Below are 19234 nucleotides of genomic sequence, written 5' to 3'. Positions count from 1 at the left end.
AGGAAGAGTGACGAGGAAAGAGCCTTCCCCGGGAGAGGCTGTGCTCCCCGTGCTTGGGCGCCTTGAGCGAGGCAGACGTGCAAGGCCTCTCGTGTTCCCGCGACCCTCACAGTTCTGAGAGCTGCTTCCTTTCCCTGCGAAGTTTTTCTCTTTCGGTGGCAGGTGCTTCGGGAGCTCTGACAGCTGTCTGCTCTGCAGGGCCATCTGACAGCCCTCACCTCCACAGAAGCGATGCTCACGGCAGCCTCTGTTTAGGAGGCCTGTGTCAGAGTCACGCCCGGAGCAGCCGGGGATGGCAGATTGCATTTGAGGTTGATCAGGATGCCGGATTAGGTGTGCCGGTGCTCGTCAGGGCGAGCAACATTCCCGGAGTCAGTGCAGCTCCACTCCGGCCACGTCTTGGTGCTGACAGTGGAGGTGCGAGCACTCCGATCAGAGGGAGGGCTCAGGCTCCCTGGAGTCAACCGGTGAGCTCAGTCTTGGCTCTCATGCTTTTAAAATAAATGCATCAGATCTGTGAGTCCCACCAGCCTTGTCCTGAAGGCCAACACCAATTTCCAGGGTCTTCTTTAACCCCCCTCTCTGAAATGGGCACAATCCCACCCACCTCTCCCCTATTGCCCAGGGAGAACTGGAAGATTTAATTGATAAGTATGCCACCCACTGCAGCTGCCATCAAGCACCTTCTCCTTGTTCCAGGCATTTTGCTGAACATTCCACATCCATGCTTTCTCATGTAAATCTTCACAACAGTCTTGGGGTAGATCAACCCCATTTTACAGGTGAAGAAACTGAGGCCAACAGTTTAAATCTGTGTTCTTCTACTGAGTGAGCGTAGAGGCCAGGTCTGTCTGTCTCAAGAACTAGGGTTCCTCCTCCCAGAGCTATGCTGCCTCTTGGATATGGTTGGAGTAACCAGCAGTAACATAGCAGGAGCTGTAGTTTTTTTATTGTTAGTTTTTGGTTGTTCCAAGCACTTTCATGGATAGTGACTCCCTTGGCCCCAACTTCCATAAAATGATATCCTTTCTATAGGCCATGAGATTGCAGCTGAGCTAAGGGGCGTTTCCCCAAGATCCTTGATCTAAATGTTGGAGCTGGGACCAGAGCCTAGATCTTTCAGCCTGGGACACTCGTTGAGTCTGGTAGCATGTTTGCGGGCTGACTTGATGTCTTCGCTCTTTCTGTAAACCAGGCTGAGTGTCTGGGCAGGGGTGGGGCGTGCACTCAAGAAAAAAAGGACACTGGGAGTAGGGGTGAGACTGGTTCCAGCCCAGGGTCCTCCCCTGCGGCCAGAGTGTTAATGACTCTTACTGCTGCTCCCATCGCTGAAACCCCAGGTGCTTTTCTGTGCCGGAAAATTTATATCTTGTGGTTTTGTGGTTAAGAGAAAATGACAGTACCCATGAAAGGTCCCCTTGTAGGCCCCTGGGGCTGGGCTGGCAGGCCCCACTGCGGTTTCTCTGGGAAAGTAGCCTCTGGGTGCTTCTGTGACTGCAACTGGCTTTCCGAAAACTGAGAGCAACCTTCTGCTCGATGGGAGCTGCTGCGCGCCAGGCACCTCCATCCTTTGTGACTGAGAACAGCTTTGCTCCCTCAGCAGAACCCAAACCTACAGGGGTCGTGTCTTCTTTACGAGCTCCGGGAGATCGCAGCTGCTGGGACACGGGACTTGCTGACAAATGGGCCACAAGGCACTGTGTTGTCTTGTTTTCTTTGTCCCAGCTTATGGGGTGTTAAAAGGGGGCAGTGTGACATCACTTCAGATTCTCACAGTCCTACCACGGGCCTCCTTGGGGCTGTCTAGCAGGGACCTCTGACAGCCTTTAAAAACAGAAATCACTCACTTCCCTCCTGGGGAACTTGCCCTAGTTTTCGAGACTCTCAGCCTCCGAGTCAGCACTTGCCCGAGTGGCATTTGTTTTCCAGTGTCATTTTGGTAAATGTGTGTGCCTATCAGGGCTATCAAATGTATTGTGCGTTCATCTGGCCATTCATTCAACAAAGGTTTTACAATAGCAAACCATGTGCCAGGTGCTGTGCTGGTTTCTGGGGATCTGGTGGTAACCTGGGGACCTGGCCCCAAGGAGTTCACAGTCTAAAGAAGGAAGCAGACAAGTGAAATATTAGACCTGTGATGTGTGATCTGATGGAGGAGAAGGGCAGCGGCTAAGGAGCAGGGCCAACGGGGTTGGGGTGGGCTTCCTGGAGGAATGGATGTCTAAGCTGAGCTGTGGAGGCTGAGGGGTGACTGAGAAGAGCCTTCCTGCCAGAGGCCATTGAGGCTGAAAAGGCCTGAGGATGTTGGAGGGCTCTGAAGCGGAGAAAGCCCCAACGCTGACTCGCTGCTGAGGCTGGGTTGGCCAATCTCGATGTTGACCTGGGATGGCCAAAGTCCTTTGCAGAATGGATGTGTTATTAATCAGCTCCCAGAGGTCTGGCCCTGGAAATTCTCATGCCAGTGACGGACGGCCTTCTTTGCTACTGATGTTCATGCCAGCAGCCCAGCCTCTTTGGTTAACGTAGAAAAGAATGGCTTTGATTTCGCTGTTATTTGGTTTATTGTCCTGTCTTTGGCCAGCTCTTTGGAGCTGTGGTTCGAGAGCAGTTTGGAGTGGAGAGAAGGACGGCCTGTGAGAAACATCTTAACATGAGCATAAGGCCCATGTGTTTCCTTCCCCTCTTCCTTCCTCGGGCATTTTTAAGCACGATACGTGCCAGGTGCAGTAATAGGCATGTGGGGCTGTCATGAGTGAGGCGGACGCGGTCCCTGCCCTGATGTATAATAATAGGGAGGCAAACCTAGTCTTTTGAAGGGTTTCCATTTGATAGTTCAGTTCTCCCACAGCCTGTGAGCTAGATATCATCATTCCTGTTCTAGAGATGAGAGAACCAAGACTCGGAAAAGTTAGTGAACTTCCCCGAGGTCACGCAGCTGGTAAATGGCAGAACCTAGATTTGAACCCAGATTCTGCTCAACTTCACAGCCTGTGCTATGTCTGCTGCTCCGGGAGCTCACATCTGTTGGGAGAGACCGGGTCGGAAGCTCGAATATGAGCCCCACTGTGATAGGGGCTCCCACAGAGGTGTAGACGACACACCGAGGAGGGGGTACGGGGAATTCAAATTAGGCCTGGGAGTTCTTGCCCAGGCCAAGATGCTGTGGCTGGAGGAGAGAAGAGATCATTTGAGCAGAGGCCCAGCAGGTAGGAAAGGACAGGAAGCATTTGAGAAATAGCTCCTAGGTGAGTGTCTGCCTGGAGCACGGTGTTGGGCCACGGGTAGGGGGCGTGGAGATGAGCCTGGAGAAGAAGGTCGGGGCCCTGATTTTGGAACTGGCCTCTGGTCACACTAGGAGGGATGGATCAGAGTGGAGTAAGCCTGGATGAGGAACATGAGTGCCTCTACTGAGCCCCATAGGATAAAAGCGGCACTCATGTCTTCACGTTTGTTGGCTTCAGCCTCTGCCGATGTTCCCAGGGCTAAGGCTCCAGAATAGGACAGCAACTACACTTCCTGAGTTGCTAGCCTCAGCAGAAAGTGATTAGCAATGTCTGCTCAAAGTTTGATTAGCAATGTCTGTTCTGGGTCCCCGAGGACATGTGGTGCAGGAATGCCGTGGGTTTGCCTCTGTCTGGGTTTCACCAAACGTAAAAACTATACAACTGAGTGGAAGTATCTTGATTCTGACTCAGTGTTTCCTCTCTAGCAGTTGTCCCTGTTTGCCACCGAGCCCCTTGAAGATAGTAAGATTTAAGAGAGTTTGGGGCCACATGAGAGGGCTAGCACCCCTGGGATTAGGAGATTGTGAGCCTGGGACCAAACGAATTTCTGGGGGAAATTTCAGAAAGGCTGATGTAGAAGCAATGGTTTTGTTGTTATTATGGGTTTCATTTCACGCCTCATATCCCCTCTAGTCACAGGGGTTCTTTACCTGGGATCTGTGGATAGAATTCGGGGGGGGGGGGGGCTATGAATTTGGATCTAGAAAAAATTGTACCTTTATTTTCATTAACCCTAATTGAAATTTAGCATGTTCTTCAATTTGGATGTGGGCAACAAGTCATGGTCATCTTAGCAAATAATTTGTGTGACTCGATCACCAGTAGAAATGACAGCTGTCTTCCTATCACGTTACAGTTGTGGAGTTATCTGAAAAAGCAGTTCATACTTGTCACACCTGCATGGTTGTGACAGTTATGTGACCCACTGCTAGATATTATTTAATGCTTTACTCAAGAAGCTTTTAGTACTCTCACAATTCTAAGTAATATTTCGATAAATGGATTTAAATGTAATTAACTTCCTTGGTAATCCTAAGTGTTTTGTTTTATGCATTGAAGAGCATTATTTTTAGGAAAAGGATCCTGGGCCTCCCCAGTCTGCTGAAGGGGTCCATGGTCCAGAAATGGTTAAGAGCACCTGTTCTAATTGGAAACTGGGAACCTTTCTAGATATTTGAAATTTTAAATTATTAATTGCTGTTAATTTTTGGTATTGTGACAGTGCTAACAAAAAGAGTCTACACTCTTTAGAGAAATATACTGAGGCATTTACAGATGAAAGAAAAAGGAATGAATTAATAACAACAATAAAACCCCCAGGGTTGGGGGGTGGCAGCAGGACTAGGAAGTGGCTCCAAGTGGCCAGCTCCTGTATAAGGCTGTGAAGGTGGTGCTTGCCTCTTAAGGAAACTTGAAAGTCCCCAATATGAGGCCACTAGAGTCCTGTCAGCATCTCAGCAACGCTCACGGGGTCTCTGGGTCACTTGATCTCAGCCGAGCCAGGGGGCTCCCTAGTCCTCTTCGGGTTGCGTGCTCGTGCTCGTTTCCACACATTCGAGTCCACCTCCCCTTCTTTTTCTCAGCCCTTTGCTGTGCCCTCCCCACCGTCTTCCCTGCTCTGCATTCCTCAGTGCAGTGCAGGGCACCTGGTCGGAGCCCAGGGTTTGTCAGAGCGCCAGGGTGACCTGAGCCAGGCTGTCCTTGTTTAAACTTATTTTATTTGAAGTTTCAGGTTTTTGAGAGTCTGCTGAAAGCTGGGGACACTCTGCCCCCCGAAAACTCACAGACTCACATGTCTGAAGTTTGCATACACTTCAGGGTGTGGGTCCCTGGATGCCTGTTGGCAGGCTCGAGTCAGGGACCCTTGCCAATAATGCCACCGCCCAGCAGGCACGACTGGCACTCAGAGCGCTTGCTGTGTGCCAGGCGCGCACTGAGTCCTACATTTCTTCCCAACCTCCCTGAGATGGAGGCTCTGTTATTATTCCCATTTTGTGGAGGAGGAAACTGAGGCTTTTGTGGGGGTAGGGGGTTGAGTAGCTTGTCCAGGGTCACAGGGCTAGGATGTGCCTGAGCTCCCAGACCCCAGCCCAGCCAGTCTGATTCTAGGCTGGAAGAATCCAGGTGGAGGGTTACTCATCCTCTCCAAACCCCCACATCTTCCATATCATCAATTACTGACTCGCCCAGCCTCCCCTGACCCCCAAACCCTAGGTGGGAGGCCCTTCTTATGTTTAACCCAGTTCGGTGTTCTGACCAGTCTTGCCTGTTACTCTCTGAGGATCGTGGTCCCAAGGGGAGGTAGTGTCAGCCAGCCTTGGGTTGGCTCTCCCAGACCCTTCTCCTCTCCTCCTCCCTCCCCCAGGTCCTGCTTTACTGCTGTTTGAATGGTAGCAAATGGGAATCGGGCAGCTCCTGTCCTTATCGCGCTGCTCTCGTGTTTGCCAGAGCTCCCCTGTAGCGTGCTCGGTTCCGCCATGTGCATGTGCCACGAATGAACTGGCCTTTTCTTTCCTGGGCTCCCTGCAGGCGAAGCTGGTCCGGTACATTTGCAAGCAGCGGCAGTGCAAGCTGAGCGTGGCTCCTGGTGAGAGGACCTCGGAGCTCAACAGCTACCCTCGCTTCAGTGACTGGCTTTATACCTTCAACGTGAGGCCGGAGGTGGTGCAGGTAAGTGGGCTGTGGGGAGCTCAAGTTGGGCGTGGGTGTGTGGGGGGGTCAAGCAAAGGGACCACACACAAACCTGAGGGCTGGTTCCACTGTGGCTAGGACTGAGGGACGATGCTGTCTACTCTCAGGAAGGGGACAGCAGCAGCAGGAGGGACCCAGGGTAAATGTGGCTTCAGCATGTGCCTGGGTGCCATTGCTTTATGAGCCAGACAGCCTGACCACCCCATTCATTCATTGGTTCACCATAATGACAGCAGCCAAGATTTCTGGAAGCATTGGCGTGCAGCAGACACTATTTAAAACACTTTGTTTAGATAATCTCACTTAATTCTCAAAAAACCCTGTGGAATTACTACCATGATTGCTGCTTTATACTTGAGGAAATTAAAGCTCAGAATGGTTCAGTAACTTGTTTAGAATCGTACAGCTAGTAAGTGGTAGCTTTGGGATTTGGAAGCAAAGAGACCGAGTTGAGTTTTCCCTTGTAACTGCTACAGTATACTGTTTTCCCTCCTTTGTTTCCTATTCCCATCCATCCAACCTACCCACCAACTAACCAACCAACTAGCCAAGCAGTGTGCATGGAGAGTGTACCCTCTGCCAGGTGTCAGGGGTACAGGACAGTGCTTGTGAGGCATAAATAAGTCAGTGCCTGGCAGGTGCAGCTCAGCCAGTCAGCTCTTTTAAGTGTCTTGCTTCTCTTCCACAATTAAAAAGGGTGACTCTTGCTATTGTTTTAAAAGCAATATGAATTCATTATATATAGAACTTTGGAGAACAGAAAGAGGAGCGAAAATTCACATATGTATTCCCACTCAGAGAAAAATCTCAGATCATTAAGATTTTGATATTTCCTTGTGGTCTTTTTTTCCCTAATACTTAAATGTTTTAAAATTTTCTAATAGGTTAGACTGTGCTGTCTAGTAAGGTGGTCCCTGGCCAACGTGGCTATTTTGTATTTGGAGCATGGAAGTCCACATTGAGATGTGCTCCAATTTCGAAGACATAAATTCAAAGAAGAGCTGAATTCAGAGGACTTGGTACAGAAAAAACAAAGTGAAATATTAGTAACTTTTTATATTTGGTATATATTGAAATGACACTATTTTGGATATATTAGGCTAAATGTTATTTGAATTAATTTTGCATATATTTAAAATGTGGCTATTCAAAAAGTAAAACTTAAGTATGTGGCTTGCATTAGGTTTTTCTTAGGCAACACTGGTTTAAACCGTCCTGAATAAACAGTTTTTTAGTTGGACTCTTATCGTTTGATCTGCTGCCTAACACTTTTTCCCTGTATTTTCATTCTTAGTAACCCCCCGTTTTGTTTTTAAGCGGCTGCATGACGTTTGAGTAGATGTGATGTAGCTAACCAGGCAGAGGTTAGGTCGTTGGCTATTAAACATAACATAGTGGTTAATATTTTTTATGAAGCTATTGGTATATTTAGGAATGTTGCCTAGGAGAGATTCCTGGAAGGGAAGTGACATGAACATAAAAGGCTCCTGTCATGGGGGAGGGGGTGAGAGGAGGTAGGGGTGAGTGGGGGCTCCCCAGCGAGCCTCTCAGCCCTTTACGTGCTCCGGGCCCTGGCCCCAGTGGCCCTCATATTTGTGGTGTACACCAGCTTTTAAGAAGCTGGCAGAAAGGAGGTGGCCGATGTGAAGGTTGAAACCGCTTTGTGAGATGGAAGTTCTTTGAGCGTTATTAGCAGTTATGTGCACATACGCATGTCTTATGTATAATACGCTGCATCTCTCCATCCATCTCCCCACCCACCCACCCACCTACCTGCCTGACAGTCTTCTGCCATTCAGGAAGGAGATCGGAACACATACCACTGAATCCCTGGTATCAGATTTCAAATCATGGCCGTGGAGACTGTGGAGAATTGGTTGGTCCCTTGAGCCCCCCAGGCCAACCCCCGTCTTTTCCCCTCCTGGCCCTGAGATCTCAGAGATGCAAAGCAGCTTCTCTTACAGTTGAGGACACTGAGGCCCCACAAGGGCAGTGACTTGCCCAACGTTGTGCCTCCTTGACAGATGAGGACCACCAGGTTCTGAGAGGCCAAGGGGTCTCTGAGGGTCCCAGAGCTAGTAATGGGGACAGACTTGAGGTTCAGACCCATGCCTGCCAAACTCCAAACTGTGCCTTTGGACTCCCTTTCTTGGGCCTAAAACATCTTTGGCAGATGGCTTAGCTCCTTGAGAGATTTCCCTGGGATTTCCAGAGGTCTGAAGAGTGCAGGAGACTCAGCTCCATCCATCTCTCTTTGAGAGAGGAGCCGGGTGTGCCCAGGGCACAAGCTGGTACCATGGGGGCTGGCTGCAGGTGCTGCTTGGCCCCTGGAGAGCCCTGTGGTGGCAGCCGGGACAGAGGTCTTCCAGCTGGGCCCAGAAGCACAGCGGATAGAGTCAGGTGACATTTGTATCCTGAAGTTGTGAGTGATGTGTCAGACCTGGGTGCTAAATGAGGGGCAGGCTCACCTGTAGGCAGGGGTCGGGCAGGCAGGAGAGCCCGAATGCCAGATGTGGTTTGGGAACCAGGATGCTATGTGGCCTGGAGGACTGGGGCAGAGTCTGAGCAGAGAGCCATGTGGGAATGGAGGGTCAGGGTGAGACAGCAGGAGCTTCTCCAGCTGCCCAGTGGCCTCGCCAGTGACCTGGAGATCGTGAGGCGGCTCAGAAGCGAACACGTTTCAAGCAGAGCTCTTGTTTTTCCCCTTCCATATACACGGACACGTTTTCTTCCCCGCCCATCTTCCTATCTCTGGACAGGGTAGCATTCTCCACCCAGTTGCTCAAGCCACAACCCCAGAGGCCATCCCTGATTCCTCCCTTGTCCTGACTCATGTGCAGTCCCTTATCCAGCCCTGTGGGCTCTGCCCCAGGACCTACTGCAGACCTGGCCACCTCTCTCCATGCCCACCACCAGCACTGCAGGGCAGCCCACCTTCCTCTCTTGCCCAAAACCCTGCAGCAGCCCCTTAACTGTCCCCCTACTTTATCGTTTACCCACTTCATTCTGTTTTGCACACAGCAGTCAGAGAAACCACTAAGAAACATAAATTGGATCACATCCAGTGCTTCCCATTTCTTTCCAAACAAATGCCAGGTGCCTCACAGGCTTTGGCCTCCCCTGCCTCTCTCTGACCTCATCTCGCTCACTCTCCCCTTTGCTCTCTCTGATCCCACCTTAGCACTTGCTCTTCCCCTTCCTGTAGTGCGTTTCCTTGGCTCATCCCGTGAACATCATTCTAGTGTCACGTCCATTGCCACCTCCTCCGAGCAGTCTTCCCTGATGATCTGATCTGAAGCTCACGCCCACCCTTTGTTCTCTAACAGTGCACCTTGGCTGATTTTTCTCAATGACCCTGGTCGCTTTCTGGAGTTAGTCTAACTTACTTGTTGTGTGTGGTCTGTCTACTCTCCCACTGGAATACAGGCTCCATGAGATAGGGACCTACCTGCTCTGGGTCGTTTGCCACAAAACCCCTGCTGAGTACTGGGCCTGATATGACCATCACTTGTTTGAGGAGGGGAAGAGTGAATCTTGTCACGACATGGTAGATGTCCCTAGGAGTCAAGGGTTGGTCCCGAGTGGGTGGTGACACAAGTTACTCCAAGGCCTGGCTTTTCAAGTCCTACAAGAGAGGCCACTGTTGGGACCGTAGCCCCAAATATCCTCCTTCCCAGGTGGCTATGCCCAGCTGCCCATGAGTCACCCTCTGGAAAGAGCTTGGGGAGAGTTGTGGTGCCCCCAGGGGAGAGGGCTTCTTCAGGAAGGCTGGGACGGGCCAGTGCCATGAGGAGTCCTTGGGCCTCTTTGGCAGCCCCCCTTCTGACCAGATTGACACCTCTTCATTCATTGTGTCATGCTTCCAGTGGCCTGACCAGCCCTCTCGGGGAGGCCTCTGTAGTCTGGTTACTGGGCTGCACCTTGACCGCTGTGGGCTCCTGGGGCCCCTCAGAGCGTCCTGCTCATTTTGCCTCAAAACTGACATACAGAGAGCACATCCAGTGTGTAGTGCCACATTCTCTACATGCGTTGTTCCATCCAGTTGTCCCAACAGCCTATGGAGCAGGCGTCATTTCACAGTTGAGGATGCTGGGGCCCAGGATCCCGGAGCCGTGAGGAGCAGAGCTAGGCGTCCCTTCAGACCTGACTCTCAGTCCTCGCTCTCAGCCGCTTCTCTCTCCTTCCTCTGGGGAACACCTGAGTTCTCGGCCTTGCTCTGGGACCCAGGCCAAAGCTTTTCACCTCTCTAAGCCTCAGTTTCCCGCTCTGTAAAATGGGGAATAACCCACGTGCCGCTTGCTCACAGAGGCAGTTGTGAGGGTTAAGCACCTGGAGGCACTGTGGTGTTCCCTGGAGTGGAGGAGGGAAAATTCAGGCAACTTCCTCACCTCTCATCCTCAGCTGCTGTTATTCTTGAGTGAGAGGGAGCCAAACCCAACAGATACCACTGGAGGCTTGCACACCGGGAGTGAAAGGAAGGGGTGTGAACAGGGGCTGGCCGGAGGTGGTTTTCTGAATCCAAAGGCAGTGGGAGTCAGCCAGGGCTTGAGACAGACAGAAGGTTGCACATTGGACCAACTGGAGCTGGGCCAGTGTCCGCCTCCCATCCCCCTGTTGGTCCCAAGGGCCACACACGTCCTCACCATCCTCACCAGCAGAGCAGATGAAATGAGGCTGGAGGGGGGTTGGGCGCTGGAGGAGGATGAGCCCTGCTGCCTCGGGGTGCCTGGGGAGCAGGCTGACAGCTTTCTGCCCGGGTTTTAAGAACCACAAGGAACCATTGGCTAGGTGTCACTCCATCTTTCCCAAACAAACTCTCCAGACCCTTTTTCTCTAGATTGCTTGGCTCCCCCTAAATCTCGCGTTGGTTCTTAGGCCCCAGCCAGAGTATTCTGAAGCCTGGAAAGAAGGGCTGCTTCTCCCAGTAATCCCAGCCCCGGCTGACCGGGGAGTGGGATGGGGGCTGCCTTTTTTGTTGGAATAGTGTTAAATTTACAGAACGGTGGCAGAGACAGTGCAGAGTTCCCGTCTGTGCCCCTCACCCAGTCCCGCCATCGTTAACGTCGTATGTTACCACGGTACATTTGTCACAACTGAGAAAACAACACTGGTACATTCCTGTTAGCCAAACTGCAGGTTCTACTTAGATTTCACCAGTTTTTCTATTAATGTTCTCTTGCAGTTCTAGGATCCAATCCAGGGTCCCACATTGTTTTTATTTACATACAAATGTGTTTTCCCTTTTTATGGGCTCATAGAATATATATCACTCTGCAGGTTTTTAGTCTTAATCTCGTCTCTGTGTTAGTCCATACGAATCCACCTCATTCTTCTTTAACAGTAGACTAGGAAAAGGTAAGATATCTTCAGGCATCTCAGGAATGGCTCTGTTTGAGGGGTGCCCACCTGCGCACAGAGAGGTACATACAGAATGTGTTGGCCTGGGCGCCCCAGCATGGCGCCTGGCCTGTGCAAAGTCCTTGGCAAATATTTGCCCGGGGATGGAGTGACTGAGGAATGAACGAAAGTCACCGTGGGATGCACACTGGGGATGCCAGACTTTAAAACAGGGTCTCTAGCTATCTGTCCTTTTCTTGTTTGGTTTTTTTGGGAAGGAATGTATGAAGTCCAGCAGTTTCCTTTTGCTGAGCTGTCAGTGCTGAAGGGCCCCAGGACTGCTGCAGTCAATACCCCGGAGATAATTTGCCCCAGGGCTGCTCCTCAAGGCCTCTGGGCATGGTCTTTGTCTGGTGAGATTTGTCCCTTTGGCCTCTGAATTCTCTCTCGTCCTGACCCTTTGTGGCTCCGTGACTGGGGCCCTGGTTTTTCCCTCAGGAAGCACACGCGTCGTACACGTGTGGAGCCGTATATATGTGTACGGTCTCCTCCTTCCTTTACGGTATTGCCTGCCTGGGGTCTGTCCCTTTAGGATTAATTATCCCTCTAAATATTACTTCAGCTTTTGTCTTCAAACCCTGGCCACTAGTTTGTGGTTATAAAATTTACAGGAAATGATGCCTTTCTGGTGGATGAAGGAAGGGGATGGACGTGGAAGTGGCCCCAGGGCAGTGGTTACCCTTGCTCATTTCTGGTCTGGATGAAGGGACTCTGCACGCTTCCTCCTCTCACACCCAAGTCAGATCTCCAGAGCCTCTGTGGGTGCTTCTGACACGTGGGACCTTGGACTCCTCCTCCGTGGATGTGGGAGGCAGCTTGGGAGATGCCTTCATGCTTACCCAGCCATCAGACCTTCGTCTCAAGTGACGCCATCTAATAGAACTTTCTGTGGTGATAGAAATGTTCTGTCCTGTCCAACGTGGTAGCCACCGGCCACATGCGGCCGTGGAGACTTGAAATATGCGGAGTGCGACTGGGAAACTGAAATATTATTTTGTGGTAGTCAATTTTAATTTAAACAGACACATGACTGTTGCTGTATCGGGCAGTGCCAGCCTGGAGCCTGCCCTGGTGGTGCCCCATGCTGAAAGCTGGGATGCCCAAGACACGCTCCCGGCCCCAGGAGCTCACAGGCTGTGGTGAAACGCATGTGTTGAGAGCTGGCACCAAGAACCCTGGTGGAGGCTGGCCTGGGGTCTGGGGGAGCAGACTGGCAAACTCACCCTGGGAGGCCAGGGAGGCACCCACACCAGGGAGGGCTTCTCTGAGAGGCGGGAGCTGGCCTGGTGGGAAGGGGCAGAGCATGCCAGACAGAGGGAACAGTATCTGCAAAAACCCCTGCAGTCTGAGAGCTGGTGCCATCCTCACAGGAAGTGTTTGAAAAGGGCCTGGTCTGGGAGGAGACTGGTGAGGAAGCAGGGTCGGTGCATGGAAATCTCCATGTGTGGCGTGTAGGGGTTGGGGTTTTATCCGGGAGATCATTGGAGTGTGGGTATGAGAGAGAGAGACACACAGAGGGACAACACTAGAATTGTTTGAAGGAAAATAAAACTGCTGATGAGAAGGCGACATTCCTCCTGGGGTGGCTGAAGGTGAGACAAGGCTGCTGGCTGCTGCGGGAATGAGGGGGTCTGCGTGGAGGTGGGGCCTGCAGGGATGGGAGGCTTAGGGACTCGGGCCTGAGCAGGAGAGTGAGTGTAGAGGTAGGAGGGCCCCTCCCCCTCCCCGGACGTCTAGAGTCACACACTGTGACTGTTTCTCGGCCCCCTTCCCACCCTTCCACAGGTTAGGAACTCAAAATCACAGCTTGATGTTGTGGCTGCAGCTGGGGAAATGATTTCAGAGCCTGCTGGCGTGGGGCCACTTTTTTTTTTCTTCAGCAATTTCCCTGTTGGAAGTTGTTCAAGGAAGTGGCAGGCGCTGGCTGGGATCGGTTCTAGCCGGGTGAGGTGGGTGCTGCAGAAGCTGGGACTCCAGGGTCAAAGCCACAGGGTCCCCTGAGAAAAGCGCTCACTGTTGGCGTTGTTAGAACTGAAGATGCAGGCAGGTCCGGTAAGGGTTTTGTTGTCATTGTCGTAGCCCTGCTGGGCGATTTCTCTTTCCCGTTCCTCCGTCCTTGCATTCCCGCGTTGGAAATCAGCCCTTCTCTTGGGCATGGGGGGGAGAATGCTACCAGCCCTCTTGCCACCATCTTGGTTTCCCATCTCCTGGGAGTGGCCGCAGCTCCGTGTGGGCCCCGGAATGTGGGCTGTGTCAAGCGGGAGGCTGTGTGAGATGAATGCACAAAAGGGAACTGCTGTTTGGCTCCTGGGGACAGCTTTTAATCAGCTCGAATCCGTCTGCCCTCGGTCCTGGCCTCCTCCCCGTCTCTCTTCCCCTTGTCCCCACTCTCTCCCTTTGGAGCCAGAGTCCCTGCCGTTCTGACGGCCTTGCTCGTTGGCCTGCGGGATTCTCCTCGGCCTCCAGCACACCCCCTCACCAGGCGGGCCGTGTGGCGGATCCGCTGACCAGCGGCCCAGGGCTGCCTTGGTCCGGAGGCATTGAGATCTCGGGTGCTGGATCTCAGTACCAGCCCAGTGCAGCTGGGCCACAAGCTCTCCCCACTTAGGATGGGGAGATGGAGGCCTGGGCAGTGGACTGGCGTGCCTGTGTGGCTCAACCAGTCAGGAGAAGAGCTGAAGTTGGGATATAGATGGAAGGGGGAACTGCAAGGCAACATTTGATATAGATCATCCTGTTTAATTCTTGCACCTGGGGTAGGGGGAGGGGAGGCTCTATGATCCCCGTTTCGTAGCTGAGCAAACTGAGGCTCAGAGAGGTTGAGTGCCATGTCAGTGTCACACAGGGAGCTGATAGCCGAGCCAGGATCCAAAGTCAGGTCCGCGTAACTAAAGCCAGGCTTCCTTTCCGGACCTGGTTTTGTCATCTGGCATCTTACCCAGAATAGCCCAGCTTGGGGCTTCAGTATGTGGTTGTGCAATTGAATTAATTGTATGTGTAATTGAATTAATCTTTCTCTCAATCTCTCTCTCTCTTCTTTCTCTTCCTCCCTTCCTTTGTCCTTCCTCCTTTCCTCACTCCTGTCCTTCCTTCTTTCCTTTGCATCCATTCCTTCTATATCCATTGATCACCTACACAGATTAATTATCACAGGGGATTAACTGATGAACAAAATACAGTCTGCCCTGGGGGGCTTATAGGGTAGTGGGATTTACAGAATGCAAAGCAGACTGACGGACCCCAAGGGAGGAAAGGATGAGATGTGGCAAGACCCTGAGCTGAGGGCCTGCAGTGTTTTATCCTATTCGTCCAGTCAGGCGCTCACTCAGTAAGTGTGTCTTTACCTCCTGTTGTGTGCCAGGTCCTCCTCTAGGCCCTGAACATGAGTCCCTGTCCTTATGGAACTCAGATAATCACTGTCTCCAATTGATGAAGTGATTTATTTTTCTGATCTTGGGCCAAAGTGCCCTCTTTTAAGCTTCCAGTATTGGAATGCTCCTGGTTTCTAGAAATCTGAGAAATCAGGAGCATGGCTGCTCAGCTTAGCCCTGCACTGGTGGGCATTTTTGAGCGGTGAGCCCACCTCCTCAGCTGGGTCTCTGGTCTGCCGAGTCCGGTGAGAACTGACTAGACCGGCTGCGTCACGCGGGCAGGAACCTGGCTGTTTAATTCACAGCTCTATCCCCGGTGCCTGGCATAGAGTGGGTGCTCTTGTGGAGTGACTGAACTCAAGTAAGATGATCCAAAGAGCTTTGGTCTCTTGGGCCAAGGTATCTCAGGAGCTCTCCCATCTGGGCACGGAGGTTGTATTGCAGGGATCTCTGGGGAAGGTCTCTGGGGGCTGCTGAGGGCCTGCTGAGGCCTGGGGCTGCTCAGCTGCCTCTGGTTTCTGTTGGCAACCAACTGGGTTTGAGCAAGGTTGTGTGGTGTGTGCCTGAGCTTCTTCTGGGGCCTCCGAGCTCCTGGGCTGTCAGTTTGTGTTCGGTCTTCTTCTCTGGGGACTGCCTCAAAGGCATGATTGCTCTAGAACAGATCTGACCAGCCAGATATCATTGGGAAATTCTTGTGTCAACACCATACTGTTTTCATTATTATAAAGCCAGAGCCCCTCATCTCATCACCCTTCTTTTTAAAAAAAATCAGCATATAAATTTCAGTGGCCTCTGCTCCCATCTATATGCTTTTGGGACAGGCAGCAAGATTGGAAGTAGATAGCCCAGAACCTGGTGTTGAGAGGCAGACAAAATCTTGACTTTGCCACTTGCCAGTGGTGTGACCTTGCTCAAGTCCCTTACCTCTCTGAGCCTGAATACTCATCTGTTAGTTCTCTAGCTAGAAACCAAGGAGTCATTTCTGATTCCTTCGGCTTCCTCAACCTCCACATTCAATTGAATAGAAAAATCCCACTAGCTCTATTTCCAGATTTATATCCCAAATCCCCCTATGTCTCTTTTTCACCACTGCTGCCTCCCTCATCATAGCTACTGCACGGACTCGTGCAGTATCACATACATCACTCTCTGTGTCTGCTCTTGCCCTCTCTTTCATCTCATTCTTCATGAACTAAGGGTGTTTTCTTAAAATGTAAATCCGATCATCTCACTTTTCTGAGTACAGACCTTCCTTGGTGTCTTGTTGCACTCAGCATAAAATACCTTCAAGATCTTAAAGTATTCAGCATTTGCCTCTTTCCACATTGTCTCCTGCCCCTCCTCACTCTTCCTCTTGTGTTAGAACACGTCAGATTGTTTCCTGTCATAGCCCAGGGCCTTTGTATGTTCTGTTTCCTCTGCCTGGAAATTTCTGTACCCCACGGCTAGCGCCTTCTCATCCTCTGACAGGAGCTTAGGAGTCAGCTCTTCAGAGAGGCCACCCTGTCTAAAATTAGATGCCCCCATACCCACCACTTTATCTCAGCATACTCTTTCCTTTTTTCACACTTATTCACATATTTCAATTACATATTTTAGTTACTTTTGAATTTGTTTTTTATTCTATATTTCTTATTAGACATAAGCTCCCTAAGGAAAGAGATTATATTTTTTGTTGGCTGTTGTATTCCCCAGTACTCAGTAAGGTGCCTGGCACACAGCTGGTATTCAGTAGCTGTCTGTTGATTGGATGGATGGATGGATGGATGGATGGATGGATAAACAGATAAACAGATGGAGGGATGACATGGTACCAGCACACGTAATAAGCACTTACTAAGTAAAAGCTACTATGTTCTCCTACTACTACTTAGGACTTTTCTGTAGCAAGTTCCATTACCAATTGGCTCAAACAAAACAGAGGCTTTTATCAGCTTAGGTAATAAAGTCCAGGGAGGTCTGGATGCAGGGCCTCCGAAGATGCTGTTAGGGCGCACTTCCCAGACAGGTCTGCTCCATGTGGCAAGCATGAAGGGCTCCAGCAGCTAAGCCTCACTTCTTCCAGCAGAGTAGCATTGCTTGCCCATGGAGAGCTGCTCCCCTAGAACTGTAGTTGAAAGAGGCCAGGGAAGGCTCTGATTGGCTTGGCTTTGGTCATGTGCTCATGTCAGAACCAATCACAGGGCTAAGAAGATGGAGAACTCCAATTGGTCCAAACTGGGTCATGGACTCAGCCGTTTGGCAGCCACTGTGGGGGACCTGAAGGGTCGTTTGGGAAATGGGTTCCTGGAGGAGAGACAGTCCTGATGACAGAGGAGGACTGTGCAAACCCTCTCACTCCCTCAGATGTCAGGGACAGTTGCTCTGCAGCTACTCTGGCACCCCACCGCCACCCTCTTCATGGGCTCTCGCTGGGGATGGGTCACCTGGCTCCCCCGAGGCGTCTCAGGGGTGACCATTGTGCCCCATTTCCCATCAGTGAGCAGAACTCTTGTGTCTGGAAGGCAAACTCCCTCAGGCTCAGATGGTATGTCAAAGGTCGAGACCCTGGGGGGTCTGCAGAGATGATGTTTCTAGAATATAATAGGTGAGCCTATCCCCCAGTTTTTGTTTTTAATAACATTTCTTGTTGTCTTCACTACAAAAGAAATAAATATTTACCTTAGAAAACATAGAAAAGAAAAGAAAAGAAGTCATCTGTAATCCTATACAGAGATAATCATTGATTCTTGGCTTTTTAGTTTTTTTTTCTTCATATCCAGTAATTTACATGTATGTTCATTTTCAAAATGTGAAAAGTATAGAAATTAAATAATAATACTACCGTGTACTGATAGTTTACCCCATAGTCTTATTACTCAGGAAATGCTGTAAGCATTTTGGTGCATTTCCTTCCAGTCAGCGTTCTTTTTTGATTTCTTTCTTTCTTCTTCTTTTTTATGCAGTTTATTCATGAATCATGCTATAATTCTTTAGTAAGTGTTCCCAGTGTGCCTGGGACTGAGCTGTGAGCTTTACAAGGAGTGTCTCATTCAGTCTTCCCAATAACCTTGTGAGGAGCTATCTTAGTCCATTCAGACTGCTATAACAAAATGCCTTAGACTGCGTGGCTTATAAATAACAGAAATTTAGGGGCCAGCCCTGTGATGTAGCAGTTAAGTTCACACACTCCACATTGGTGCCCCAGGGTTCACGGGTTTGGATCCCAGGTGTGGACCTAGCCCCATCCATGCTGTGGCAGGCATCCCACACATAAAAAAGTGGAGGAAAATGGGCACAGATGTTAGCTCAGGACTGGTCTTCCTCAGCAAAAAAAAAAGAGGAGGATTGGCAGTGGATGTTAGCTCAGGGCTAATCTTCCCCCAAAAAAGAAGAAATATATTTCTCACAGTTCTGGAGGCTGAGAAGTCCAAGATCAAGGTGCAAGCAGATTCTGTGTCTGGTGAGGACCCACTTCCAGGTCCATGGATAGCTATGTGTTTGCTCTGTCCTGACCAGGTGGAAGGGGCCAGGCAGCCCTCTGGGGTCTTTTTTTATTTTTTTGAGGAAGGTTAGCCCTGAGCTAACTACTGCCAATCCTCCTCTTTTTGTTGAGGAAGACTGGCCCTGAGCTAACATCCGTGCCCATCTTCCTCTACTTTATACATGGGACGCCTACCATAGCATGGCTTTTGCCAAGCGGTGCCATGTCGGCACCCAGGACCCGAACTGGCCAACCCTGGGCTGCTGAGAAGCGGAATGTGTGGACTTAACTGCTGCACCACTGGGCCGGCCCCTGGGGTCTTTTTTACAAGGGCACTAATCCCATCATGTGGGTTCACCCTCATGACCTAATCACCTCCCAAAGGCCCCACCTCCTGATACCATCACATTGGGGGTTCAACATATGAATTTTGGAGAGACACAAATGCTTAGTTTATAGCAGGAGGCAATGCTTTTATCCCTAGTACACAATAAAGGTAGAGAAACTAAGTGACAGTGTCACTTACCCGAGGTCACCTAGATGGTAAGTGATGGAGCCAGGGTTCATATCCAGGAAGTCTGGCTTCAAAGCTGGGGTCACGAAACACACACACACACACACACACACACACTGAATTCTTATACATAGGACCATGTTGTACATTCCCTCCGTGATGCCTGAGCATCTTTCCTTTTTAAAATTTTATTTTAAAGTAACATTTTCTAAATCTAATTGCAAATGGTCATTGTAGGAAAATTCGAAATTATGGAGAAGCTCAAAAAAGAAAATAAAATGCCCCCACCACCCCTCTAGCCCCTGAGGGCCAGCCACTTAACTGTTTACAGTTTTTTTCATTTGCGTATGGTAAGGTTCACCGTTTTTAGTATACAGTTCTCTGAGTTTTGATAGCTGGTAGTTTGTACAGCTCTTCCTGTGAGTGTTTAAGTCACCCAGCCCCAAATCTGTGAGGGCTGCAGGGGCACTGGGGATGGTTGGAGTTCACGTGGGGGTGGGGGTTCCCCAGATGA

General features: G+C 50.5%; 1 protein-coding gene across 1 annotated transcript in view; it reads left to right on the top strand.

Annotated features, from left to right (window-relative positions):
• KSR1 (kinase suppressor of ras 1) overlaps nucleotides 1-19234 on the top strand; it is a 146241-nt gene that overhangs the window by 73114 nt on the left and 53893 nt on the right. The window contains 1 exon segment of the mRNA XM_046677675.1: nucleotides 5814-5954. Within this exon segment, the coding sequence (XP_046533631.1) occupies nucleotides 5814-5954 (141 nt within the window).

The sequence above is a fragment of the Equus quagga genome, chromosome 11 (assembly GCF_021613505.1).
Source record: "Equus quagga isolate Etosha38 chromosome 11, UCLA_HA_Equagga_1.0, whole genome shotgun sequence".
NCBI lineage: Eukaryota > Metazoa > Chordata > Mammalia > Perissodactyla > Equidae > Equus > Equus quagga.
Note: the sequence above shows the minus strand (reverse complement) of the source record. Positions and strands in the feature narration are given on the sequence as shown.